The sequence below is a fragment of the Oncorhynchus mykiss genome, unplaced genomic scaffold, assembly GCF_013265735.2.
Source record: "Oncorhynchus mykiss isolate Arlee unplaced genomic scaffold, USDA_OmykA_1.1 un_scaffold_140, whole genome shotgun sequence".
Lineage (NCBI taxonomy): Eukaryota > Metazoa > Chordata > Actinopteri > Salmoniformes > Salmonidae > Oncorhynchus > Oncorhynchus mykiss.
Genome location: NW_023493664.1, coordinates 91,691 through 119,444, shown reverse-complemented (window position 1 = coordinate 119,444; position 27,754 = coordinate 91,691). Strand labels below are relative to the sequence as shown.

Below are 27,754 nucleotides of genomic sequence, written 5' to 3'. Positions count from 1 at the left end.
ACCTGACAGAGCATTGGAGAATCTGCAGAGAGGAATGTGAGAAACTCCCCAAATACAGGTGTGCCAAGCTTGTAGCGTCAAACCCAAGAAGACTTGAGGCTGTAATCACTGCCATTTACATAAAAAAATTTTTTTATAAGTTAGCAAGCATTTCTAAAAACCTGTTTTTCCTTTGTCATTAAGGGTTATGGGGTATTGTGATGTCATTATGGGGTATTGTGATGTCATTATGGGGTATTGTGATGTCATTATGGGGTATTGTGGTGTCATTATGGGGTATTGTGGTGTCATTATGGGGTATTGTGATGTCATTATGGGGTATTGTGGTGTCATTATGGGGTATTGTGATGTCATTATGGGGTATTGTGGTGTCATTATGGGTTATTGTGTGTAGATTGATGAGGGGGAAAAAATATTTAATCCATTTTACAATAAGGCTGTAACGTAACTGAATACTTTCCAAATGCACTGTCTATTTGTATACAGGAGAATAGAGATCATGTTTCAAGATTGTGAGATTTCTAGCTGACGATAACTGAAGGCACCAGAGTTATAGCCTTCTCACTTTGCCAGAAATTCAAACATAAACACACAGTCTAATTTTATCTTAGTTTTTGTCAGCTTTAAACTGTTACGTTTTCAACTTTGAACTTTGGTCGTTAAAAAAAAAAAACGGTATTACTGTTAACTCTGTAATTTACTTTTTTTTTACAGTCTAATATAGTTTGTTTTGTTGTAGTCTATATGCAGTACTATTTTTAGGTGTTAGTCATTAGTTTACTAGGACTGTTTCATTGCGGTACATAACGATACATCCTCATTCTGATAAATAGTTTTGCATCATGCTCCATCCACCGAGTCGTGCAAAGAAAAATAAAAAGTTCAATTCGCGTCACATGTAAAAGCATTGATTTAAAACTAGTGCTTTTTCAACATAGGCAATCCAAAAAGCGTGGGACAGTGCTGGAACTGAACCAACGGACTGACGAATGACAGCCACCAATGCGCTTTTCGTGTCATCTAAAGGGCGTTCCTGATTACACGGAACGCCCATATTATGAGACACCCCGAATTGCGGTAATGCAATTACACCATATTGAGTTGTCTTGAAACCAACATGTGAAATCTCAAATTTAAAACCCATCTCGTTTTTTGTCTCCATCTCCAAATCTATTGGATGAGAAAACCAGAGGTCTCGTCCCTTCTAACCTTCTTCTCCAATGGGCTTTGAGAAGGAGACGAGGAGCTAGGATTTTAATATTTTATATTCTTCCCCATGTCCTCTAGCCTTGCACACTGTCGCTCTAAACGGTCTCGTTATGAATGGATTTCCTCAGAAGGGAGGAGGAGGAGGTGGTGGTGGTGGTGGGGGGAAGGAAAGGATGTATTTCTGCATCAGCGAGTCAAGCAGCTTTGGTCACACCCTTCCCCCGCCTACATGTCCCCCCTCCCGGGACGAGAGAGGAGCTTTACCGCCCGCCATGTTGATAGAGCAGGAGTCAGAGACGTGTAAAAGCCTGCTTAGCGAACTAAACTACACATTACGGGAAGGGTTAGAAAGAACATTTATCCAACAACCACAACAAATAAGTCAACTTTCCTGGTATTTTTGTCTTGGATGGTGACTTCTTTGATCGTATGGGTTGTAAAATTCCTGGATATTCATTTACTCTGTAGAATAACTCGGAAAAAAAGGAAATGGTAAGTTATTCATTGTTTTTTTTTGCTTTCCAGGTTGTTTCAAATCTCCTTGGGATGCTTTTGGGTGAATGTCTCCACCTAGCACTTAAACCTAGCTAGCTAACGTTAGCCAGTTAGTTAGCCAGTTAGTTAGCTAACAAGGGTTAGCCAGTTAGTTAGCTAACAAGGGTTAGCCAGTTAGTTAGCTAACAAGGGTTAGCCTGTTAGTTAGCTAACAAGGGTTAGCCAGTTAGTTAGCTAACAAGGGTTAGCCAGTTAGTTAGCTAACAAGGGTTAGCCAGTTAGTTAGCTAACAAGGGTTAGCCAGTTAGTTAGCTAACAAGGGTTAGCCAGTTAGTTAGCTAACAAGGGTTAGCCAGTTAGTTAGCTAACAAGGGTTAGTTAGCTAACAAGGGTTAGTTAGCTAACAAGGGTTAGCCAGTTAGTTAGCTAACAAGGGTTAGCCAGTGAGTTAGCCAGTGGGTTAGCCAGTGAGTTAGCCAGTGAGTTAGCCAACAAGTTAGCCAACAAGTTAGCCAACAAGAGTTAGTTAACAAGGTTAGCCAGTTAGTTAACAAGGTTAGCCAGTTAGTTAACAAGGTTAGCCAGTTAGTTAACAAGGTTAGCCAGTTAGTTACCTAACAAGGTTTAGCCAGTTTGTTAGCCAGTTAGTTAGCTAACAAGGGTTAGCCAGTTTGTTAGCCAGTTAGTTAGCTAACAAGGGTTAGCCAGTTAGTTAGCTAACAAGGGTTAGCCAGTGAGTTAGCTAACAAGGGTTGGAGTAGAGGAGAGGGGTGGTTGGAGTAGAGGAGAGGGGTGGTTGGAGTAGAGGAGAGGGGTGGTTGGAGTAGAGTAGAGGGGTGGTTGGAGTAGAGGAGAGGGGTGGTTGGAGTAGAGGAGAGGGGTGGTTGGAGTAGAGGAGAGGGGTGGTTGGAGTAGAGGAGAGGGGTGGTTGGAGTAGAGGAGAGGGGTGGTTGGAGTAGAGGAGAGGGGTGGTTGGAGTAGAGGAGAGGGTGGTTGGAGTAGAGGAGAGGGGTGGTTGGAGTAGAGGAGAGGGGTGGTTGGAGTAGAGGAGAGGGGTGGTTGGAGTGGAGGAGAGGGGTGGTTGGAGTAGAGGAGAGGGGTGGTTGGAGTAGAGGAGAGGGGTGGTTGGAGTAGAGGAGAGGGGTGGTTGGAGTAGAGGAGAGGGGTGGTTGGAGTAGAGGAGAGGGGTGGTTGGAGTAGAGGAGAGGGGTGGTTGGAGTAGAGGAGAGGGGTGGTTGTATTGGTGAGGATATTTTTTGTTGTTGTTCCAACAACTTTTTTTTTTTTGGGGGGGGGGGGAATTTTTCATTCAATAAGTTCTTGTAACGAACATGCTAATTTGTTAGCTAAGTTTGTAGATAACCATAACTTAAAAACAGGTTTTAAATGAAGTTAGTTAGAGTTGTAGTGAAGTCACACAGATTTTCAACCATTTTAAATGTGACAGAAAATGTACATTTTTTTTTGCTTACGTTTAGCTACGTAGTTTGTTTCCAAAATATTTTGAATTTATTTTTTAGCTAACTAGCCGGTTAGCTAGATATGTATTTCAGAAAGGCGTTGATGACAATTTTGTTAGTCCATCGATCCAACATAACTGGTTTAAAAACTAAAAACTGCTCAACTCAAACGTTTAGTGTTTTAGGACACACACTTTAGCTTTAGTTCGTATACAAAGCTACTAGTGTGTGAGAGAAAGTTGTCTTTACCATTTTAGCTAACCTTTTTTGGGGGGCTGGGTTGTTAGCTTGTTAGCTACCGGCTCTGTTTGTTTTCATGGCAAAACGATGCTAACTAGAAAACTGGGGAATCGTTGTTTCTCATAACTAACTCATAATATCAGCTGATTTGATGTGGTTGATGAATCACTGTAGCAAGAAATACCATTGACATTTCCAGTAAACTATCTGTCCAGTTTTGGTAACTAGCTAACAGTGAAGCGGAACATAATTCACTATAAGAGTGGTTGGTGTTTGTTCACTTCATTGTAGTGGTCATAATGTTTGTCCAGGTGGGGGCGCTGTTTTTACCTCTGTCACCATGTATCAATCGCTGAATCATTTATCTCTTAGCTCGGAAACATGGTGCAGGACACTGAGCTGTAATGCCCCCTGGGTGTAGCCGGGATGCTGCCTCTCTGCCCAGGCTTGGGATGCTGCCCCTCTGCCCAGGCTTGGGATGCTGCCCCTCTGCCCAGGCTTAGGGGAGCCGCTAGACCCCGTGGTGGGGTAAGCGGGCAGGCTTTGTCTATTGTCTGTGTTTGTGTGTGTATGTGTGTTCAGTTTGAGTAAAGGCAGGTTCGGGAGGGAGGGAGGGGGGGTGACCGATGCACCTGTAGCCGACTCTCGGGGCGGTATCTCTGGCTTTGTCTTGGGCTGGGGAGGACAAAAGGGCGACTGATGTCTCGGGGCATGGGAAGGGAGGGGTGAGTGTGAGAGAGAGAAGGGTGCTTGGACATTACATTATGTTAGTATGGATTGATCTCTGAATTGAATTGATAAGCAGTTCTTGACTTGGGCAGGAGCTCACTGAGCACAGATGATAAATCAGCGCTTGAAGATTTCTTGCGTGCTTATGTGAATGGTAGATGAGTGATGAGGAACTCTCTGTCTGTGGAACATGTCCCAGTTTACTGCTTCTGAAAACATTCTAGATTCCAACAGTCCGGTTCTTGAGAATGGTGAAAGAACCGGTTGGATTTGCTTGTCTATACACACACACACAGAAATACCTATTGTGTTGTCAGCCCGGTGTATCAATAAAGGGATATTCCAGGGTTTTTTGGCAATGAGGCCGTTGTCTACTTCCCCAGTCAGATGAACTCGTGGATACCATTTTTTTTATAGTGTTTTACAGCCCAGAGTGGTTAGCATCACGCTCGGCTAGCCAGGCTAGCTGCTACGTAGTGTTTTTACAGCCCAGAGTGGTTAGCATCACGCTAGGCTAGCCAGGCTAGCTGCTGCATAGTGTTTTACAGCCCAGAGTGGTTAGCATCACGCTCGGCTAGCCAGGCTAGCTGCTACAAAGTGTTTTTACAGCCCAGAGGAAGTCCTGGATCCAGTTGCAGAAGGGGTGCTGTCCAGACCCAGAACTCTGAGCTCGGTGTCGACCTTGGAGAGAACAGTAGTGTTGAAAGCTTGGAACTGTAGTCCATGAACAGCAAAGGTGTTCCTGTTGTCAGGAGGTGAGGTGGTGGAAGTGGCATCTTTTGTGCATCTGTTAGAGCGGTAGGGGAAATTGGACTGGGTCCAGTGGGCTGGGTATACTGGCCTTGATGTGGCCCATGACCAGCCTCTCCTGGCCTTGATGTGGCCCATGACCAGCCTCTCCTGGCCTTGATGTGGCCCATGACCAGCCTCTCCTGGACTTGACGTGGCCCATGACCTGTCTCTCCTGGCCTTGAGGTGGCCCATGACCTGTCTCTCCTGGCCTTGAGGTGGCCCATGACCTGTCTCTCCTGGCCTTGAGGTGGCCCATGACCTGTCTCTCCTGGCCTTGAGGTGGCCCATGACCTGTCTCTCCTGGCCTTGAGGTGGCCCATGACCTGTCTCTCCTGGCCTTGAGGTGGCCCATGACCTGTCTCTCCTGGCCTTGAGGTGGCCCATGACCTGTCTCTCCTGGCCTTGAGGTGGCCCATGACCTGTCTCTCCTGGCCTTGAGGTGGCCCATGACCTGTCTCTCCTGGCCTTGAGGTGGCCCATGACCTGTCTCTCCTGGCCTTGAGGTGGCCCATGACCTGTCTCTCCTGGCCTTGAGGTGGCCCATGACCTGTCTCTCCTGGCCTTGATGTGGCCCATGACCTGTCTCTCCTGGCCTTGAGGTGGCCCATGACCTGTCTCTCCTGGCCTTGACGTGGCCCATGACCTGTCTCTCCTGGCCTTGACGTGGCCCATGACCAGCCTCTCCTGGCCTTGACGTGGCCCATGACCAGCCTCTCCTGGCCTTGAGGTGGCCCATGACCTGTCTCTCCTGGCCTTGACGTGGCCCATGACCAGCCTCTCCTGGCCTTGACGTGGCCCATGACCAGCCTCTCCTGGCCTTGAGGTGGCCCATAACCAGCCTCTCCTGGCCTTGACGTGGCCCTCCTGGCCTTGACGTGGCCTTGATGTGGCCCATGACCAGCCTCTCCAAGCACTTCATGAGGATGTGGTGAGCTCCATGGAGCAATAGTCATTTGGCCAGGTCACCAGGTCTTTCTTGGGCACCGGCTGTGAATTTACACCTGGTAGCTGGTCTGTAACCTAGAGGACAACCAGTGTGTCCATCTCCTCTATACCACCCACCTGGTAGTGTGGTGGATGGGACTACCAGCTCTCTGTAACCTAGAGGACAACCAGTGGGTCCATCTCCTCTATACCACCCACCTGGTAGTGTGGTGGATGGGACTACCAGCTCTCTGTAACCTAGAGGACAACCAGTGGGTCCATCTCCTCTATACCACCCACCTGGTAGTGTGGTGGATGGGACTACCAGCTCTCTGTAACCTAGAGGACAACCAGTGGGTCCATCTCCTCTATACCAGGTTTCTTGTAGGATGATAATGTCTATATTTCTGATTTCTTTGATGAAGTCTGTGTTCCTGTTCTTTAGGCTAAAGGCAGATGACCTCTGACCTTGTATATTCCAGGATGAGATGGTAAAAGCTTTGTGTTCCATAGTGTCTAGTGTGATTTAGGCCTAGACCATCTCTCTGTCTTGCTCTCTTTCTCTCTCTGTCTCTGTGCTCTGACAGACCCTGTCTGTGCAGTCCTCCTGGGCTGGGGGGGTTGTTCCGGGGGGATTCGGACGGGGGCTCTTCCTCTAGTCGTGTGAATAAGTGATTTTAAAGCAGCAGATGTCATTAGGTCAGTGCTGTATTCATAGTGGTGGAGGGAGGGAGGGAGGGAGGGAGGGAGGAGGGAGGGTGAGGAGGAAGGTTTGGGGTCTCCACAGGAGTCACATTTCTGGGCCCTTAAACTGTCTCTCTTTCTTGTTTCTCTCTCTGTCTGTTTCTGTCCCCCTTCTCTTGCCATACCCCCCCCCCCCCCCTCTCTCTCTCAGGTGATGGCGTGGCTGTGTGTGTGTCCAGCTCTGTGTGTGTGGAGATGGTTCTAACAGGCTGTTGTCTGTGAGGACTGTGGAACACACTGCTGGCCTGCGGAGGCACCCTGAACACACACACACACACTCGGTGACAACACACACACTCAGAGACACGGTGACACACACACACACACACTCAGTGACACGGTGACACGGTGACACACACACACTCAGTGACACGGTGACACGGTGACACACACAGACACAACGCAGCGAGAACGGATTCGGACACACAAACTCTCCCCCCCTCCCCCTTCCCCCCTAACACACACACACACACTCTTGACTGTGTGTCCCAGTCGTGGTAGCGTGTGTGTGTGTGTGTGTGTGTGACACCACCACTATGCCGAGCTCCACTATCAGACGTTCTGTGAAGAACATGGTGAACAACTACTCCGACGCGGAGAAGAAGGTGCGGGAGTCCACCTCCAACGACCCCTGGGGCCCCTCGTCCTCTCTGATGTCAGAGGTGGCCGACCTGACCTACAACGTCGTGGCGTTCAGTGAGATCATGAGTATGATCTGGAGACGCCTCAACGACCACGGGAAGAACTGGAGACACGTTTACAAGGCGCTGACGCTGCTCGACTACCTGATTAAGGTAACGCCCCACCCCGTGATACCAGTAATAAAACAATAATAAGAACTACCTGATTAAGGTAACGCCCCCACCCCTGATACCAGTAATAAGAACTTCCTGATTAAGGTAACGCCCCACCCCTGATACCAGTAATAATAACTACCTGATTAAGGTAACGCCCCACCCCTGATACCAGTAATAATAACTACCTGATTAAGGTAACGCCCCCACCCCTGATACCAGTAATAAGAACTTCCTGATTAAGGTAACGCCCCACCCCTGATACCAGTAATAAAACAATAATAAGAACTACCTGATTAAGGTAACGCCCCCACCCCTGATACCAGTAATAATAACTACCTGATTAAGGTAACGCCCCACCCCTGATACCAATAATAAAACAATAATAAGAACTACCTGATTAAGGTAACGCCCCACCCCTGATACCAGTAATAATAACTACCTGATTAAGGTAACGCCCCACCCCTGATACCAATAATAACTACCTGATTAAGGTAACACTGCACCCCTGATACCAATAATAAAACAATAATAAGAACTACCTGATTAAGGTAACGCCCCACCCCTGATACCAGTAATAAAACAATAATAAGAACTACCTGATTAAGGTAACGCCCCACTCCTGATACCAATAATAAAACAATAATAAGAACTACCTGATTAAGGTAACGCCCCACCCCTGATACCAGTAATAATAACTACCTGATTAAGGTAACGCCCCACCCCTGATACCAATAATAAAACAATAATAAGAACTACCTGATTAAGGTAACGCCCCACCCCTGATACCAATAATAACTACCTGATTAAGGTAACGCCCCACCCCTGATACCAATAATAACTACCTGATTAAGGTAACACTGCACCCCTGATACCAATAATAAAACAATAATAAGAACTACCTGATTAAGGTAACGCCCCACCCCTGATACCAGTAATAAAACAATAATAATAACTACCTGATTAAGGTAACGCCCCACCCCTGATACCAGTAATAAAACAATAATAAGAACTACCTGATAAGGTAACGCCCCCACCCCTGATACCAGTAATAATAACTACCTGATTAAGGTAACGCCCCACCCCTGATACCAATAATAAAACAATAATAAGAACTACCTGATTAAGGTAACGCCCCACCCCTGATACCAATAATAAAACAATAATAAGAACTACCTGATTAAGGTAACGCCCCCACCCCTGATACCAGTAATAAGAACTACCTGATTAAGGTAACGCCCCCACCCCTGATACCAGTAATAACAACTACCTGATTAAGGTAACGCCCCACCCCTGATACCAGTAATAAGAACTACCTGATTAAGGTAACGCCCCCACCCCTGGTACCAGTAATAATAACTACCTGATTAAGGTAACGCCCCACCCCTGATACCAATAATAAAACAATAATAAGAACTACCTGATTAAGGTAACGCCCCACCCCTGATACCAATAATAAAACAATAATAAGAACTACCTGATTAAGGTAACGCCCCACCCCTGATACCAGTAATAATAACTACCTGATTAAGGTAACGCCGCACCCCTGATACCAGTAATAAAACAATAATAAGAACTACCTGATTAAGGTAACGCCCCACCCCTGATACCAGTAATAATAACTACCTGATTAAGGTAACGCCCCCACCCCTGATACCAGTAATAATAACTACCTGATTAAGGTAACGCCCCACCCCTGATACCAGTAATAATAACTACCTGATTAAGGTAACGCCCCCACCCCTGATACCAATAATAATAACTACCTGATTAAGGTAACGCCCCACCCCTGATACCAGTAATAATAACTACCTGATTAAGGTAACGCCCCCACCCCTGATACCAGTAATAATAACTACCTGATTAAGGTAACGCTGCACCCCTGATACCAGTAATAATAACTACCTGATTAAGGTAACGCCCCACCCCTGATACCAGTAATAATAACTACCTGATTAAGGTAACGCCCCACCCCTGATACCAGTAATAATAACTACCTGATTAAGGTAACGCCCCACCCCTGATACCAGTAATAATAACTACCTGATTAAGGTAACGCCCCCACCCCTGATACCAGTAATAATAACTACCTGATTAAGGTAACGCCCCACCCCTGATACCAGTAATAATAACTACCTGATTAAGGTAACGCCCCACCCCTGATACCAATAATAATAACTACCTGATTAAGGTAACGCCCCACCCCTGATACCAGTAATAACTACCTGATTAAGGTAACGCCCCCACCCCTGATACCAGTAATAAATAATAACATTAATAACCTTAATAATAATAATAAAACAATAATAAATAACATTAACAATAATAAATAAATAATATTAATAATAATAATAATAACAATAAAACAATTAATAATATAATAGTAATAACAATAAATCAATAAATAATAATAAATAATGCATATTATAGTATTAATAATAATAATAATAAAACAATAATACATGATATGAATAAAATAATAATATTAATAATAATAAAACAATAAACAATACATAATAATATTAATAATATTAAAACAATAAATAATATTAATATTAATAATAATAAAACAATAAACAATACATAATACTATTAATAATATTAAAACAATAAATAATATTAATATTAATAATATTAAAACAATAAATAATATTAATATTAATAATAATAAAACAACAAACAATACATAATACTATTAATATTAATAAAACAGGTTATAAAACACAGTTCACTTGAACTGTGAAACGCTGACTGGATGGGCCGTTCGCCTCTGTAGCGCCTTACGTTCAGATGCCGAGCAGTTGCCATACCAGGCGGTGATGCAACCGGTCAGGATGCTCTCGATGGTGCAGCTGTAGAACCTTTTTGAGGATCTGAGGAACCCGTGACAACATCTTATCAGTCTCCCGACGGGGGGATACGCATCCTAACCCAAACAAAGGAAGTCCTCCCAGCGTTTTCTGGCTTCGTTGTCTTTAAACGCTTTAGTCAGCATCCTAACTGGTATCCGTGACGTCTGAGCTGAACATGTAGTTCTCAGGTTTGGATTTTGAGATTTTTTTTCAGTGTTTATTTTAGTTTTTGTGCCCTTTTTTTTCTCCCCTATTTCATCCAATTTGTAGTAAAAGTCTTGTCTCATCGCTGCAACTTCCGTACGGACTCGGGAGAGGCGAAGGTCGAGAGCTATGCGTCCTCCGAAACACGACCCAACCAAGCTGCACTGCTTCTTAACTCCGCACCAATGTGTCGGAGGAAACACCGTGCACCTGGCGACCTGGTTAGCGCGCACTGCACCAGGAGTCGCTATGAGACAAGGATATCCCTGCCGGGCCAAGCCTTCCGGCCTCCCGATCGCGGCCCGCTGCGAACCCAGAGTCTGGTGGCACAGATGCAGTGCCTTAGACCACTGCGCCACCCAGGAGGTTCCTGCAGTGTTAATGTGTTAATATGTTGTGTGTGTGTGTGTGTGTGTGTGTGTGTGTGTGTGTGTGTGTGTGTGTGTGTTTGTTTTCCAGACGGGGTCAGAGCGCGTGGCTCTGCAGTGTAAAGAGAACATCTTCGCCATCCAGACTCTGAAGGACTTTCAGTACATAGACAGAGACGGAAAAGACCAGGGAATCAACGTCAGAGAGAAGAGCAAACAGCTGGTGGTCCTGTTGAAAGATGAGGAGAGACTGAAAGGTGAGGAGGAGGAGGAAGAGGGAGGTAGGTGGTGGTCCTGCTGAAAGATGAGGAGAGACTGAAAGGTGAGGAGGAGGAAGAGGGAGGTGGTGGTCCTGCTGAAAGATGAGGAGAGACTGAAAGGTGTTGAGGGAGGTGGTGGTCCTGCTGAAAGATGAGGAGAGACTGAAAGGTGAGGAGGAGGAGGAGGGAGGTGGTGGTCCTGCTGAAAGATGAGGAGAGACTGAAAGGTGAGGAGGAGGAGGAGGAGGGAGGTGGTGGTCCTGCTGAAAGATGAGGAGAGACTGAAAGGTGAGGAAGAGGGAGGTGGTGGTCCTGCTGAAAGATGAGGAGAGACTGAAAGGTGAGGAGGAGGAGGAGGAGGAGGGAGGTGGTGGTCCTGCTGAAAGATGAGGAGAGACTGAAAGGTGAGGAAGAGGGAGGTGGTGGTCCTGCTGAAAGATGAGGAGAGACTGAACGGTGAGGAGGAGGAGGAGGGAGGGAGGTGGTACTGCTGAAAGATGAGGAGAGATTGAAAGGTGAGGAGGAGGATGAGGGAGGTGGTGGTACTGTCTGGCACTAGGGCTGTCTGGAGTAATGTACTGTCTGGAGTCATGTACTGTCTGTCTGGAGTCATGTACTGTCTGTCATAGACCACTAGGTCTATCTGGAGTCATGTACTGTCTGTCTGGAGTCATGTACTGTCTGTCATAGACCACTAGGTCTGTCTGGAGTAATGTACTGTCTGTCTGGAGTCATGTACTGTCTGTCATAGACCACTAGGTCTGTCTGGATTAATGTACTGTCTGTCTGGAGTCACGTACTGTCTGTCATAGACCACTAGGTCTGTCTGGAGTAATGTACTGTCTGTCTGGAGTAATGTACTGTCTGTCATAGACCACTAGGTCTGTCTGGAGTAATGTACTGTCTGTCTGGAGTCATGTACTGTCTGTCTAAGACCACTAGGTCTGTCTGGAGTAATGTACTGTCTGTCATAGACCACTAGGTCTGTCTGGAGTCATGTACTGTCTGTCATAGACCACTAGGTCTGTCTGGAGTAATGTACTGTCTGTCATAGACCACTAGGTCTGTCTGGAGTAATGTACTGTCTGTCATAGACCACTAGGTCTGTCTGGAGTAATGTACTGTCTGTCATAGACCACTAGGTCTGTCTGGAGTAATGTACTGTCTGTCATAGACCACTAGGTCTGTCTGGAGTAATGTACTGTCTGTCTAAGACCACTAGGTCTGTCTGGAGTCATGTACTGTCTGTCTGGAGTCATGTACTGTCTGTCTGGAGTCATGTACTGTCTGTCTGGAGTCATGTACTGTCTGTCATAGACCACTAGGTCTGTCTGGAGTAATGTACTGTCTGTCATAGACCACTAGGTCTGTCTGGAGTAATGTACTGTCTGTCTGGAGTAATGTACTGTCTGTCATAGACCACTAGGTCTGTCTGGATTAATGTACTGTCTGTCTGGAGTCATGTACTGTCTGTCTGGAGTAATGTACTGTCTGTCTGGAGTAATGTACTGTCTGTCATAGACCACTAGGTCTGTCTGGAGTAATGTACTGTCTGTCTGGAGTAATGTACTGTCTGTCTAAGACCACTAGGTCTGTCTGGAGTAATGTACTGTCTGTCATAGACCACTAGGTCTGTCTGGAGTAATGTACTGTCTGTCATAGACCACTAGGTCTGTCTGGAGTAATGTACTGTCTGTCTGGAGTACTGTACTGTCTGTCTGGATTAATGTACTGTCTGTCTGGAGTAATGTACTGTCTGTCATAGACCACTAGGTCTGTCTGGAGTCATGTACTGTCTGTCATAGACCACTAGGTCTGTCTGGAGTAATGTACTGTCTGTCTGGAGTAATGTACTGTCTGTCATAGACCACTAGGTCTGTCTGGATTAATGTACTGTCTGTCTGGAGTCATGTACTGTCTGTCTGGAGTAATGTACTGTCTGTCTGGAGTCATGTACTGTCTGTCATAGACCACTAGGTCTGTCTGGAGTAATGTACTGTCTGTCTGGAGTAATGTACTGTCTGTCATAGACCACTAGGTCTGTCTGGAGTAATGTACTGTCTGTCATAGACCACTAGGTCTGTCTGGAGTAATGTACTGTCTGTCATAGACCACTAGGTCTGTCTGGAGTAATGTACTGTCTGTCATAGACCACTAGGTCTGTCTGGAGTAATGTACTGTCTGTCATAGACCACTAGGTCTGTCTGGAGTAATGTACTGTCTGTCATAGACCACTAGGTCTGTCTGGAGTAATGTACTGTCTGTCATAGACCACTAGGTCTGTCTGGAGTAATGTACTGTCTGTCATAGACCACTAGGTCTGTCTGGAGTAATGTACTGTCTGTCTAAGACCACTAGGTCTGTCTGGAGTAATGTACTGTCTGTCTAAGACCACTAGGTCTGTCTGGAGTAATGTACTGTCTGTCTGGAGTACTGTCTGTCTGGAGTAATGTACTGTCTGTCTGGAGTCATGTACTGTCTGTCTGGAGTAATGTACTGTCTGTCTGGAGTCATGTACTGTCTGTCTGGAGTAATGTACTGTCTGTCTGGAGTAATGTACTGTCTGTCATAGACCACTAGGTCTGTCTGGAGTAATGTACTGTCTGTCTGGAGTACTGTCTGTCTGGAGTACTGTCTGTCTGGAGTAATGTACTGTCTGTCTGGAGTAATGTACTGTCTGTCTGGAGTAATGTACTGTCTGTCTGGAGTAATGTACTGTCTGTCTGGAGTAATGTACTGTCTGTCTGGAGTAATGTACTGTCTGTCTGGAGTAATGTACTGTCTGTCTGGAGTAATGTACTGTCTGTCTGGAGTAATGTACTGTCTGTCTGGAGTAATGTACTGTCTGTCTGGAGTAATGTACTGTACTGTCTGTCTGGATTAATGTACTGTACTGTCTGTCTGGAGTAATGTACTGTACTGTCTGTCTGGAGTAATGTACTGTCTGTCTGGAGTAATGTACTGTCTGTCTGGAGTAATGTACTGTCTGTCTGGAGTAATGTACTGTCTGTCTGGAGTAATGTACTGTACTGTCTGTCTGGATTAATGTACTGTCTGTCTGGAGTAATGTACTGTCTGTCTGGAGTAATGTACTGTCTGTCTGGAGTAATGTACTGTCTGTCTGGAGTAATGTACTGTCTGTCATAGACCACTAGGTCTGTCTGGAGTAATGTACTGTCTGTCTAAGACCACTAGGTATGTCTGGAGTAATGTACTGTCTGTCTGGAGTAATGTACTGTCTGTCTGGAGTAATGTACTGTCTGTCTAAGACCACTAGGTCTGTCTGGAGTAATGTACTGTCTGTCTGGAGTACTGTCTGTCTGGAGTAATGTACTGTCTGTCTGGAGTAATGTACTGTCTGTCATAGACCACTAGGTCTGTCTGGAGTAATGTACTGTCTGTCTGGAGTAATGTTCTGTCTGTCTGGAGTAATGTACTGTCTGTCTGGAGTAATGTACTGTCTGTCATAGACCACTAGGTCTGTCTGGAGTAATGTACTGTCTGTCTAAGACCACTAGGTATGTCTGGAGTAATGTACTGTCTGTCTGGAGTAATGTACTGTCTGTCTGGAGTAATGTACTGTCTGTCTAAGACCACTAGGTCTGTCTGGAGTAATGTACTGTCTGTCTGGAGTACTGTCTGTCTGGAGTAATGTACTGTCTGTCTGGAGTAATGTACTGTCTGTCATAGACCACTAGGTCTGTCTGGAGTAATGTACTGTCTGTCTGGAGTCATGTACTGTCTGTCTGGAGTAATGTACTGTCTGTCTGGAGTAATGTACTGTCTGTCTGGAGTCATGTACTGTCTGTCTGGAGTCATGTACTGTCTGTCTGGAGTAATGTACTGTCTGTCATAGACCACTAGGTCTGTCTGGAGTAATGTACTGTACTGTCTGTCTGGAGTAATGTACTGTCTGTCTGGAGTAATGTACTGTCTGTCTGGAGTAATGTACTGTCTGTCATAGACCACTAGGTCTGTCCAGGTGAGGTTAATGATGAGGATGATGTTCCTGTCCAGGTGAGCGTTCCCAGGCTCTGAAGACGAAGGAGAGGATGGCTCAGGTCACCACTACAGGGGCGGTGACACCGGGTCAGGGTTTTGGCCGAGGTTCGTCTCAACCCAACCTGTCGACCTCCTACAGCGAGGAGTACGGCAAGTCGGAGGGGTCACCTGCATCTTACCACGGCTGTGAGTAGATCTAACTATATTACACACACACACACACACACACACACACACACACACACACACACACACACACACACACACACACACACACACACACAGGCTTAGACACTAAGGGTTTTAGATTGTGTTGGAGGTTTGATCTTTCTTCTTCCTAAAACCAGCGTCCAATCAAAACTCCTCTTTTTGACCTTTCAGCTCGGTTCAGCTTTTAGGGACCTTCGGAAACAACTTTTCAGACGAACACCACAACACGTAACCCCCCCCCCCCAAAAAAAAGGCCGCTGGGACTTAACGCCACCTCTCTGTCAACAGAGCTCGGTGCTTATTATGGGATGTTTTAGGTTACACAATCCCACCTTTTTTTGGGGGGTAGCATGTTAATGACATGTTGGAGATAGACCCTACTGAACCATTCAGAACACAAAGAATTATACTTGTCTTGTTAAAATGTACTTTATAACATAAGGAAGAGACATTTAGTCACCAAAACACGTTTTGCCCCGCTCTGGGCAGAGGGGAGACACCCATGTTCCCGTTCTGGACTCTGTTCCCCTTCCCTCCTTCGCGTGACTGGAGTCTGTTCCCCTTCCCTCCTTCACGTGACTGGAGTCTGTTCCCCTTCCCTCCACGTGACTGGAGTCTGTTCCCCTTCCCTCCTTCACGTGACTGGAGTCTGTTCCCCTTCCCTCCTTCATTTGACTGGAGTCTGTTCCCCTTCCCTCCTTCACGTGACTGGAGTCTGTTCCCCTTCCCTCCTTCACGTGACTGGAGTCTGTTCCCCTTCCCTCCTTCACGTGACTGGAGTCTGTTCCCTCCTTCACGTGACTGCAATCTGTTCTTCTTCTCTGGAGAGCTTTGTGTTTATCTCCCCTTCACGTGGAGAGAGAAGAAACAACAGTTCCTCTCTCTCTGGTCCCAGTCACCTCTGACCTCTAACCTTTAGGTCACAGCAGTGGTACTCCAATGTCTCACCTCCGTGTGTGTGTGTGTGGTGTGTGTGTGTCTTTGTACCTGGTGTGTGTGTGGTTTTGATACATGTGGTGGAAACTGTAGCAGCTGAATCATCCTCCTCCTCCTCTGAAGGAAGCAGAGATCAGCCAATAGAGACGAGGCTGGACAGGCACTGGCCAATGAGAGTGGGGCTGGAGGGTGTTGCCAGGGAACATTTTTGAGATTCCAGACAGTGGAAGGTTCTGGGTATTGTTCACCAAGGCTGTGGAGTGACTCCCTCTCTCTCCTCTGGCATCTCATTGGTCTCTCCCTCTCCTTAGGGTTAATATAATATATAATGAGGTTATAATGAAAGGTGTGTAGTGTCTTTATGAGACAGGGTCAGTATAATGTATCAGTAGATGGTCTGTGTTCAGGTCTGAGGTTATAATGTGTCTTTATGAGACAGGGTCAGTATAATGTATCAGTAGATGGTCTGAGGTTATAATGTGTCTTTATGAGACAGGGTCAGTATAAGGTATCAGTAGATGGTCTGAGGTTATAATGTGTCTATATGAGACAGGGTCAGTATAATGTACCAGTAGATGGTCTGTGTTCAGGTCTGAGGTTATAATGTGTCTTTATGAGACAGGGTCAGTATAATGTATCAGTAGATGGTCTGAGGTTATAATGTGTATTTATGAGACAGGGTCAGTATAATGTACCAGTAGATGGTCTGAGGTTATAATGTGTCTTTATGAGACAGGGTCAGTATAATGTACCAGTAGATGGTCTGAGGTTATAATGTGTCTTTATGAGACAGGGTCAGTATAATGTATCAGTAGATGGTCTGAGGTTATAATGTGTCTTTATGAGACAGGGTTAGTATAATGTGTCAGTAGATGGTCTGAGGTTATAATGTGTCTTTATGAGACAGGGTCAGTATAAGGTATCAGTAGATGGTCTGTGTTCAGGTCTGAGGTTATAATGTGTCTTTATGAGACAGGGTCAGTATAATGTATCAGTAGATGGTCTGAGGTTATAATGTGTCTTTATGAGACAGGGTCAGTATAATGAATCAGTAGATGGTCTGTGTTCAGGTCTGAGGTTATAATGTGTCTTTATGAGACAGGGTCAGTATAATGTGTCAGTAGATGGTCTGAGGTTATAATGTGTCTTTATGAGACAGGGTCAGTATAATGTACCAGTAGATGGTCTGAGGTTATAATGTGTCTATATGAGACAGGGTTAGTATAATGTATCAGTAGATGGTCTGTGTTCAGGTCTGAGGTTATAATGTGTCTCTATGAGACAGGGTCAGTATAATGTATCAGCAGATGGTCTGAGGTTATAATGTGTCTTTATGAGACAGGGTCAGTATAATGTATCAGTAGATGGTCTGAGGTTATAATGTGTCTTTATGAGACAGGGTCAGTATAATGTATCAGTAGATGGTCTGAGGTTATAATGTGTCTTTATGAGACAGGGTCAGTATAATGTACCAGTAGATGGTCTGAGGTTATAATGTGTCTTTATGAGACAGGGTCAGTATAATGTATCAGTAGATGGTCTGAGGTTATAATGTGTCTTTATGAGACAGGGTCAGTATAATGTATCAGTAGATGGTCTGAGGTTATAATGTGTCTTTATGAGACAGGGTCAGTATAATGTATCAGTAGATGGTCTGAGGTTATAATGTGTCTTTATGAGACAGGGTTAGTATAATGTATCAGTAGATGGTCTGTGTTCAGGTCTGAGGTTATAATGTGTCTTTATGAGACAGGGTCAGTATAATGTATCAGTAGATGGTCTGAGGTTATAATGTGTCTTTATGAGACAGGGTCAGTATAATGTATCAGTAGATGGTCTGAGGTTATAATGTGTCTTTATGAGACAGGGTCAGTATAATGAATCAGTAGATGGTCTGTGTTCAGGTCTGAGGTTATAATGTGTCTTTATGAGACAGGGTCAGTATAATGTATCAGTAGATGGTCTGAGGTTATAATGTGTCTTTATGAGACAGGGTCAGTATAATGTATCAGTAGATGGTCTGAGGTTATAATGTGTCTTTATGAGACAGGGTCAGTATAATGTATCAGTAGATGGTCTGAGGTTATAATGTGTCTTTATGAGACAGGGTCAGTATAATGTATCAGTAGATGGTCTGAGGTTATAATGTGTCTTTATGAGACAGGGTCAGTATAATGTACCAGTAGATGGTCTGTGTTCAGGTCTGAGGTTATAATGTGTCTTAATGAGACAGGGTCAGTATAATGTATCAGTAGATGGTCTGAGGTTATAATGTGTCTTAATGAGACAGGGTCAGTATAATGTATCAGTAGATGGTCTGAGGTTATAATGTGTCTTTATGAGACAGGGTCAGTATAATGTACCAGTAGATGGTCTGTGTTCAGGTCTGAGGTTATAATGTGTCTTTATGAGACAGGGTCAGTATAATGTATCAGTAGATGGTCTGAGGTTATAATGTGTCTTTATGAGACAGGGTCAGTATAATGTATCAGTAGATGGTCTGAGGTTATAATGTGTCTTTATGAGACAGGGTCAGTATGAGGAGGAACCTTGTTTCAGCACTTCATTAGCATATTTATTATTTCCAGGATTAAATGCAGTTTATTTTTGGTTTTTCCCTTTTCATGGTTTGTTGTACCGAGAGATACTGGAGCTATATTTATACATCACTAGGATCTCTCTGTCTGTAGGCTGGCTGGCTGGCTGATATTAACACATCACTAGGATCTCTGTCTGGCTGACTGGCTGACTGGCTCGCTGTCTGACTGGCTGTCTGACTGGCTGTCTGACTGGCTGACTGGCTGGCTGACTGGCTGGCTGGCTGGCTCACTGGCTGACTGGCACGCTGGCTGGCTCACTGACTGGCTGTCTGACTCACTGATTGGCTGTCTGACTGTCTGACTCTGACTGGCTGGCTGGCTGATATTAACACATCACTAGGATCTCTGTTGTGTTCAACCTTAGACTGAACAGACACTTAGACTACCAATGTGTAGACTCAGTAGGGATTAGGATGGAGTCTGTCTGAATATATAGTGGGTTAGGATGGAGTCTGAATCAGACTGAATATGTAGTGGGTTAAGATGGAGTCTGAATCAGACTGAATATGTAGTGGGTTAGGATGGAGTCTGACTGAATATGTAGTGGGTTAGGATGGAGTCTGTCTGAATATGTAGTGGGTTAGGATGGAGTCTGACTGAATATGTAGTGGGTTAGGATGGAGTCTCAATCAGACTGAATATGTAGTGGGTTAGGATGGAGTCTGACTGAATATGTAGTGGGTTAGGATGGAGTCTGAATCAGACTGAATATGTAGTGGGTTAAGATGGAGTCTGAATCAGACTGAATATGTAGTGGGTTAGGATGGAGTCTGACTGAATATGTAGTGGGTTAGGATGGAGTCTGTCTGAATATGTAGTGGGTTAGGATGGAGTCTGACTGAATATGTAGTGGGTTAGGATGGAGTCTCAATCAGACTGAATATGTAGTGGGTTAGGATGGAGTCTGACTGAATATGTAGTGGGTTAGGATGGAGTCTGACTGAATATGTAGTGGGTTAGGATGGAGTCTGACTGAATATGTAGTGGGTTAGGATGGAGTCTGACTGAATATGTTGTGGGTTAGGATGGAGTCAGACTGAATATGTAGTGGGTTAGGATGGAGTCTGACTGAATATGTAGTGGGTTAGGATGGAGTCTGACTGAATATGTAGTGGGTTAGGATGGAGTCTGACTGAATATGTAGTGGGTTAGGATGGAGTCTCAATCAGACTGAATATGTAGTGGGTTAGGATGGAGTCTGACTGAATATGTAGTGGGTTAGGATGGAGTCTCAATCAGACTGAATATGTAGTGGGTTAGGATGGAGTCTGACTGAATATCTAGTGGGTTAGGATGGAGTCTGTCTGAATATGTAGTGGGTTAGGATGGAGTCAGACTGAATATGTAGTGGGTTAGGATGGAGTCTCAATCAGACTGAATATGTAGTGGGTTAGGATGGAGTCTGACTGAATATGTAGTGGGTTAGGATGAGTCTGTCTGAATATGTAGTGGGTTAGGATGGAGTCTGACTGAATATGTAGTGGGTTAGGATGGAGTCTGACTGAATATGTAGTGGGTTAGGATGGAGTCTGACTGAATATGTAGTGGGTTAGGATGGAGTCTCAATCAGACTGAATATGTAGTGGGTTAGGATGGAGTCTGACTGAATATGTAGTGGGTTAGGATGGAGTCTCAATCAGACTGAATATGTAGTGGGTTAGGATGGAGTCTGTCTGAATATGTAGTGGGTTAGGATGGAGTCTCAATCAGACTGAATATGTAGTGGGTTAGGATGGAGTCTGACTGAATATGTAGTGGGTTAGGATGGAGTCTGACTGAATATGTAGTGGGTTAGGATGGAGTCTGACTGAATATGTAGTGGGTTAGGATGGAGTCTCAATCAGACTGAATATGTAGTGGGTTAGGATGGAGTCTGACTGAATTTGTAGTGGGTTAGGATGGAGTCTGACTGAATATGTAGTGGGTTAGGATGGAGTCAGACTGAATATGTAGTGGGTTAGATGGAGTCTGACTGAATATGTAGTGGGTTAGGATGGAGTCTGACTGAATATGTAGTGGGTTAGGATGGAGTCTGACTGAATATGTAGTGGGTTAGGATGGAGTCTGACTGAATATGTTGTGGGTTAGGATGGAGTCAGACTGAATATGTAGTGGGTTAGGATGGAGTCTGACTGAATATGTAGTGGGTTAGGATGGAGTCTGACTGAATATGTAGTGGGTTAGGATGGAGTCTGACTGAATATGTAGTGGGTTAGGATGGAGTCTCAATCAGACTGAATATGTAGTGGGTTAGGATGGAGTCTGACTGAATATGTAGTGGGTTAGGATGGAGTCTCAATCAGACTGAATATGTAGTGGGTTAGGATGGAGTCTGACTGAATATCTAGTGGGTTAGGATGGAGTCTGTCTGAATATGTAGTGGGTTAGGATGGAGTCAGACTGAATATGTAGTGGGTTAGGATGGAGTCTCAATCAGACTGAATATGTAGTGGGTTAGGATGGAGTCTGACTGAATATGTAGTGGGTTAGGATGAGTCTGTCTGAATATGTAGTGGGTTAGGATGGAGTCTGACTGAATATGTAGTGGGTTAGGATGGAGTCTGACTGAATATGTAGTGGGTTAGGATGGAGTCTGACTGAATATGTAGTGGGTTAGGATGGAGTCTCAATCAGACTGAATATGTAGTGGGTTAGGATGGAGTCTGACTGAATATGTAGTGGGTTAGGATGGAGTCTCAATCAGACTGAATATGTAGTGGGTTAGGATGGAGTCTGTCTGAATATGTAGTGGGTTAGGATGGAGTCTCAATCAGACTGAATATGTAGTGGGTTAGGATGGAGTCTGACTGAATATGTAGTGGGTTAGGATGGAGTCTGACTGAATATGTAGTGGGTTAGGATGGAGTCTGACTGAATATGTAGTGGGTTAGGATGGAGTCTCAATCAGACTGAATATGTAGTGGGTTAGGATGGAGTCTGACTGAATTTGTAGTGGGTTAGGATGGAGTCTGACTGAATATGTAGTGGGTTAGGATGGAGTCTGACTGAATATGTAGTGGGTTAGGATGGAGTCTCAATCAGACTGAATATGTAGTGGGTTAGGATGGAGTCTGTCTGAATATGTAGTGGGTTAGGATGGAGTCTGACTGAATATGTAGTGGGTTAGGATAGAGTCTCAATCAGACTGAATATGTAGTGGGTTAGGATGGAGTCTGTCTGAATATGTAGTGGGTTAGGATGGAGTCTGACTGAATATGTAGTGGGTTAGGATGGAGTCTGACTGAATATGTAGTGGGTTAGGATGGAGTCTGACTGAATATGTAGTGGGTTAGGATGGAGTCTGACTGAATATGTAGTGGGTTAGGATGGAGTCTGACTGAATATGTAGTGGGTTAGGATGGAGTCTGACTGAATATGTAGTGGGTTAGGATGGAGTCTGACTGAATATGTAGTGGGTTAGGATGGAGTCTGACTGAATATGTAGTGGGTTAGGATGGAGTCTGACTGAATATGTAGTGGGTTAGATGGAGTCAGACTGAATATGTAGTGGGTTAAGATGGAGTCTGACTGAATATGTAGTGGGTTAGGATGGAGTCTGACTGAATATGTAGTGGGTTAGGATGGAGTCTGACTGAATATGTAGTGTGTTAGGATGGAGTCTGACTGAATATGTAGTGGGTTAGATGGAGTCAGACTGAATATGTAGTGGGTTAAGATGGAGTCTGAATCAGACTGAATATGTAGTGGGTTAGGATGGAGTCTGACTGAACATGTAGTGGGTTAGATGGAGTCTGACTGAATATGTAGTGGGTTAGGATGGAGTCTCAATCAGACTGAATATGTAGTGGGTTAGGATGGAGTCTGACTGAATATGTAGTGGGTTAGGATGGAGTCTGACTGAATATGTAGTGGGTTAGGATGGAGTCTGACTGAATATGTAGTGGGTTAGGATGGAGTCTGACTGAATATGTAGTGGGTTAGGATGGAGTCTCAATCAGACTGAATATGTAGTGGGTTAGGATGGAGTCTGTCTGAATATGTAGTGGGTTAGGATGGAGTCTGACTGAATATGTAGTGGGTTAGGATGGAGTCTGTCTGAATATGTAGTGGGTTAGGATGGAGTCTGACTGAATATGTAGTGGGTTAAGATAGAGTCTGAATCAGACTGAATATGTAGTGGGTTAGGATGGAGTCTGTCTGAATATGTAGTGGGTTAGGATGGAGTCTGACTGAATATGTAGTGGGTTAGGATGGAGTCTGACTGAATATGTAGTGGGTTAGGATGGAGTCTGTCTGAATATGTAGTGGGTTAGATGGAGTCAGACTGAACATGTAGTGGGTTAGGATGGAGTCTGACTGAATATGTAGTGGGTTAGGATGGAGTCTGACTGAATATGTAGTGGGTTAGTGGGTTAGGATGGAGTCTGACTGAATATGTAGTGGGTTAGGATGGAGTCTGACTGAATATGTAGTGGGTTAGGATGGAGTCTGTCTGAATATGTAGTGGGTTAGGATGGAGTCTGACTGAATATGTAGTGGGTTAGAATGGAGTCTGTCTGAATATGTAGTGGGTTAGGATGGAGTCTGACTGAATATGTAGTGGGTTAGGATGGAGTCTGTCTGAATATGTAGTGGGTTAGGATGGAGTCTGACTGAATATGTAGTGGGTTAGGATGGAGTCTCAATCAGACTGAATATGTAGTGGGTTAGGATGGAGTCTGACTGAATATGTAGTGGGTTAGGATGGAGTCTGTCTGAATATGTAGTGGGTTAGGATGGAGTCTGACTGAATATGTAGTGGGTTAGGATGGAGTCTGTCTGAATATGTAGTGGGTTAGGATGGAGTCTGACTGAATATGTAGTGGGTTAGATGGAGTCAGACTGAACATGTAGTGGGTTAGGATGGAGTCTGACTGAATATGTAGTGGTTTAGGATGGAGTCTGACTGAATATGTAGTGGGTTAGGATGGAGTCTGTCTGAATATGTAGTGGGTTAGGATGGAGTCTGTCTGAATATGTAGTGGGTTAGGATGGAGTCTGACTGAATATGTAGTGGGTTAGGATGGAGTCTGTCTGAATATGTAGTGGGTTAGGATGGAGTCTGACTGAATATGTAGTGGGTTAGGATGGAGTCTGACTGAATATGTAGTGGGTTAGGATGGAGTCTGACTGAATATGTAGTGGGTTAGGATGGAGTCTGACTGAATATGTAGTGGGTTAGGATGGAGTCTGACTGAATATGTAGTGGGTTAGGATGGAGTCTCAATCAGACTGAATATATAGTGGGTTAGGATGGAGTCTGACTGAATATGTAGTGGGTTAGGATGGAGTCTGACTGAATATGTAGTGGGTTAGGATGGAGTCTGACTGAATATGTAGTGGGTTAGGATGGAGTCTCAATCAGACTGAATATGTAGTGGGTTAGGATGGAGTCTGACTGAATATGTAGTGGGTTAGGATGGAGTCAGACTGAATATGTAGTGGGTTAGATGGAGTCTCAATCAGACTGAATATGTAGTGGGTTAGGATGGAGTCTGAATCAGACTGAATATGTAGTGGGTTAGGATGGAGTCTGTCTGAATATGTAGTGGGTTAGGATGGAGTCTGACTGAATATGCAGTGGGTTAGGATGGAGTCTGACTGAACATGTAGTGGGTTAGGATGGAGTCTGACTGAATATGTAGTGGGTTAGGATGGAGTCTGACTGAACATGTAGTGGATTAGGATGGAGTCTCAATCAGACTGAATATGTAGTGGGTTAGGATGGAGTCTGACTGAACATGTAGTGGATTAGGATGGAGTCTGACTGAATATGTAGTGGGTTAGGATGGAGTCTGACTGAATATGTAGTGGATTAGGATGGAGTCTGACTGAATATGTAGTGGGTTAGGATGGAGTCAGACTGAACATGTAGTGGGTTAGGATGTCATAGACAACAGCACAAAGGACAAGAAGGTAGAGACAACAATACATCACACAAAGCAGAAACAACTGTCAGTAAGAGTGTCCATGATTGAATCTTTGAATGAAGAGAGATTGAGATCAAACTGTCCAGTTTGAGTGTTTGTTGCAGCTCGTTCCAGTCGCTAGCTGCAGCGAACTGAAAAGACGAGCGACACTGGGATGTGTTCGCTTTGGGGACTTTTAACAGAATGATTCTGATTTATTGACATCTGAATGTGGACGGCTCAGTGCTGCCCCCTTTCATTGAGTAACCCCAATGGAAGTCCGACCGGGGTTCTGCAGGGGGAGACGGCTCAGTGCTGCCCCCTTTCATTGAGTAACCCCAATGGAAGGCCGACCGGGGTTCTGCAGGGGGAGACGGCTCAGTGCTGCCCCCTTTCATTGAGTAACTCCAATGGAAGGCCGTCCGGGGTACTGCAGGGGGAGACGGCTCAGTGCTGCCCCCTTTCATTAAGTAACCCCAATGGAAGGCCGACCGGGGTTCTGCAGGGGGAGACGGCTCAGTGCTGCCCCCTTTCATTGAGTAACTCCAATGGAAGGCCGTCCGGGGTACTGCAGGGGGAGACGGCTCAGTGCTGCCCCCTTTCATTGAGTAACTCCAATGGAAGGCCGACCGGGGTACTGCAGGGGGAGACGGCTCAGTGCTGCCCCCTTTCATTGAGTAACACCAATGGAAGGCCGACCGGGGTACTGCAGGGGGAGACGGCTCAGTGCTGCCCCCTTTCATTGAGTAACTCCAATGGAAGGCCGACCGGGGTACTGCAGGGGGAGACGGCTCAGTGCTGCCCCCTTTCATTGAGTAACTCCAATGGAAGGCCGACCGGGGTACTGCAGGGGGAGACGGTTCAATTCTGCCCCCTTTCATTGAGTAACTCCAATGGAAGGCCGTCCGGGGTACTGCAGGGGTAGACGGCTCAGTACTGCCCCCTTTCATTGAGTAACACCAATGGAAGGCCGTCCGGGGTACTGCAGGGGGAGACGGGTCAGTGCTGCCCCCTTTCATTGAGTAACTCCAATGGAAGGCCGTCCGGGGTACTGCAGGGGGAGACGGCTCAGTGCTGCCCCCTTTCATTGAGTAACTCCAATGGAAGGCCGTCCGGGGTACTGCAGGGGGAGACGGCTCAGTGCTGCCCCCTTTCATTGAGTAACTCCAATGGAAGGCCGTCCGGGGTACTGCAGGGGGAGACGGCTCAGTGCTGCCCCCTTTCATTGAGTAACTCCAATGGAAGGCCGTCCGGGGTACTGCAGGGGGAGACGGCTCAGTGCTGCCCCCGTTCATTGAGTAACTCCAATGGAAGGCCGTCCGGGGTACTGCAGGGGGAGACGGCTCAGTGCTGCCCCCGTTCATTGAGTAACCCCAATGGAAGGCCGTCAGGGGTACTGCAGGGGGAGACGGGACATTCAGAGGGGGAGGGGGGGGGTGAAGAGTGGGAGAGGCAGCAAAGCAAGGCAGACCGAAAGTAGAAAATGTATGATGTCATCAGTCTCCGACCATGCTGTCGTCGTCTACTCCCGCCCCCGCCTCTGTTCCCACGGAAACAACACACTCACTGTTTCCAGCCACAGTCTCATAGAAGCTGCTCGCGTGTGTGTGTAGTTTAGCAGTCATAATGTCTTCTGTCTGATCTCTCTAGTCTTGTACTACAGTGTCCGTTCTGCTGAGGCATGTCTAACGTCTGTGTGTGTGTCTGGTGTGTGTGTATGTCTGGTGTGTGTGTGTGTGTAGTTTAGCAGTCATAATGTCTTCTGTCTGATCTCTCTAGTCTTGTACTACAGTGTCCGTTCTGCTGAGGCATGTCTAACGTCTGTGTGTGTGTCTGGTGTGTGTGTATGTCTGGTGTGTGTGTGTGTGTAGTTTAGCAGTCATAATGTCTTCTGTCTGATCTCTCTAGTCTTGTACTACAGTGTCCGTTCTGCTGAGGCATGTCTAACGTCTGTGTGTGTGTCTGGTGTGTGTGTGTCTGGTGTGTGTCTGGTGTGTGTGTATGTCTGGTGTGTGTGTGTGTGTGTAGTTTAGCAGTCATAATGTCGTCTGTCTGATCTCTCTAGTCTAGTACTACAGTGTCCGTTCTGCTGAGGCATGTCTAACGTCTGTGTGTCTGGTGTGTGTGTGTGTGTGTAGCCACGTCTCCGGTTCCAGGCTCAGAGTTGGAGCAGGCCCGCCCCCAGACCAGCGGAGAGGAGGAGCTACAGCTGCAGCTAGCCCTGGCCATGAGCAGAGAGGCTGCTGAACAGGTAGAGACACACACACACACACACACACACACACACACACACACACACACACACACACACACATACAGACACATACAGTGCCTTGCGAAAGTATTCGTCCCCCTTGAACTTTGCGACCTTTTGCCACATTTCAGGCTTCAAACATAAAGATATAAAACTGTATTTTTTTGTGAAGAATCAACAACAAGCGGGACACAATCATGAAGTGGAACGACATTTATTGGATATTTCAAACTTTTTTAACAAATCAAAAACTGAAAAATTGGGCGTGCAAAATTATTCAGCCCCTTTACTTTCAGTGCAGCAAACTCTCTCCAGAAGTTCAGTGAGGATCTCTGAGGAGACGGCTCAGTGCTGCCCCCTGCTGCGATTACAGCTCTCTGTCTCTGTGTGTCTCTGTCTCTGTCTCTCTCGCTCCCTGTGTGTCCCTGTCTCTCTCTGTGTAGGAGGACAGGATGCGTCGGGGAGATGACCTGAGACTCCAGATGGCACTCGAGGAGAGTCGTAAAGGAAAAGCCCTCGGTGATACCGGCTCTGGAAAACTAGCCAAGAAGAAGAGAGAGGTACAGACAGAACTATCTCAGTGTTTCCCATGTTATGGCTGTAGGTTGGTAGTCTGTTTTTCTCATAGCTGATTGGCCCTCATGAGACTCCTGCTGGTCTGACTGATTGACCCCTCATGAGACTCCTGCTGGGCTGACTGATTAACCCCTCATGAGACTGCTGATGATTGACCCCTCATGAGACTCCTGCTGGGCTGACTGATTAACCCCTC

The 27,754-nt window shown here is 45.7% G+C and overlaps 1 protein-coding gene across 1 annotated transcript in view; it reads left to right on the top strand.

Moving 5' to 3' along the window:
* Positions 1 to 1,355: 1,355 nt before the first annotated feature.
* The window catches only part of LOC110511686 (epsin-2-like), a 64,945-nt gene continuing 38,546 nt past the window's right edge, over positions 1,356 to 27,754 (top strand). Inside the window, exons 1-6 of the mRNA XM_036972331.1 lie at positions 1,356 to 1,701; positions 6,745 to 7,387; positions 10,903 to 11,068; positions 15,089 to 15,259; positions 26,867 to 26,979; positions 27,426 to 27,542. Coding sequence (XP_036828226.1) covers positions 7,130 to 7,387; positions 10,903 to 11,068; positions 15,089 to 15,259; positions 26,867 to 26,979; positions 27,426 to 27,542 — 825 coding nt within the window. The 5' untranslated portion in view covers positions 1,356 to 1,701; positions 6,745 to 7,129. The remainder of the gene's footprint in view (positions 1,702 to 6,744; positions 7,388 to 10,902; positions 11,069 to 15,088; positions 15,260 to 26,866; positions 26,980 to 27,425; positions 27,543 to 27,754) is intronic.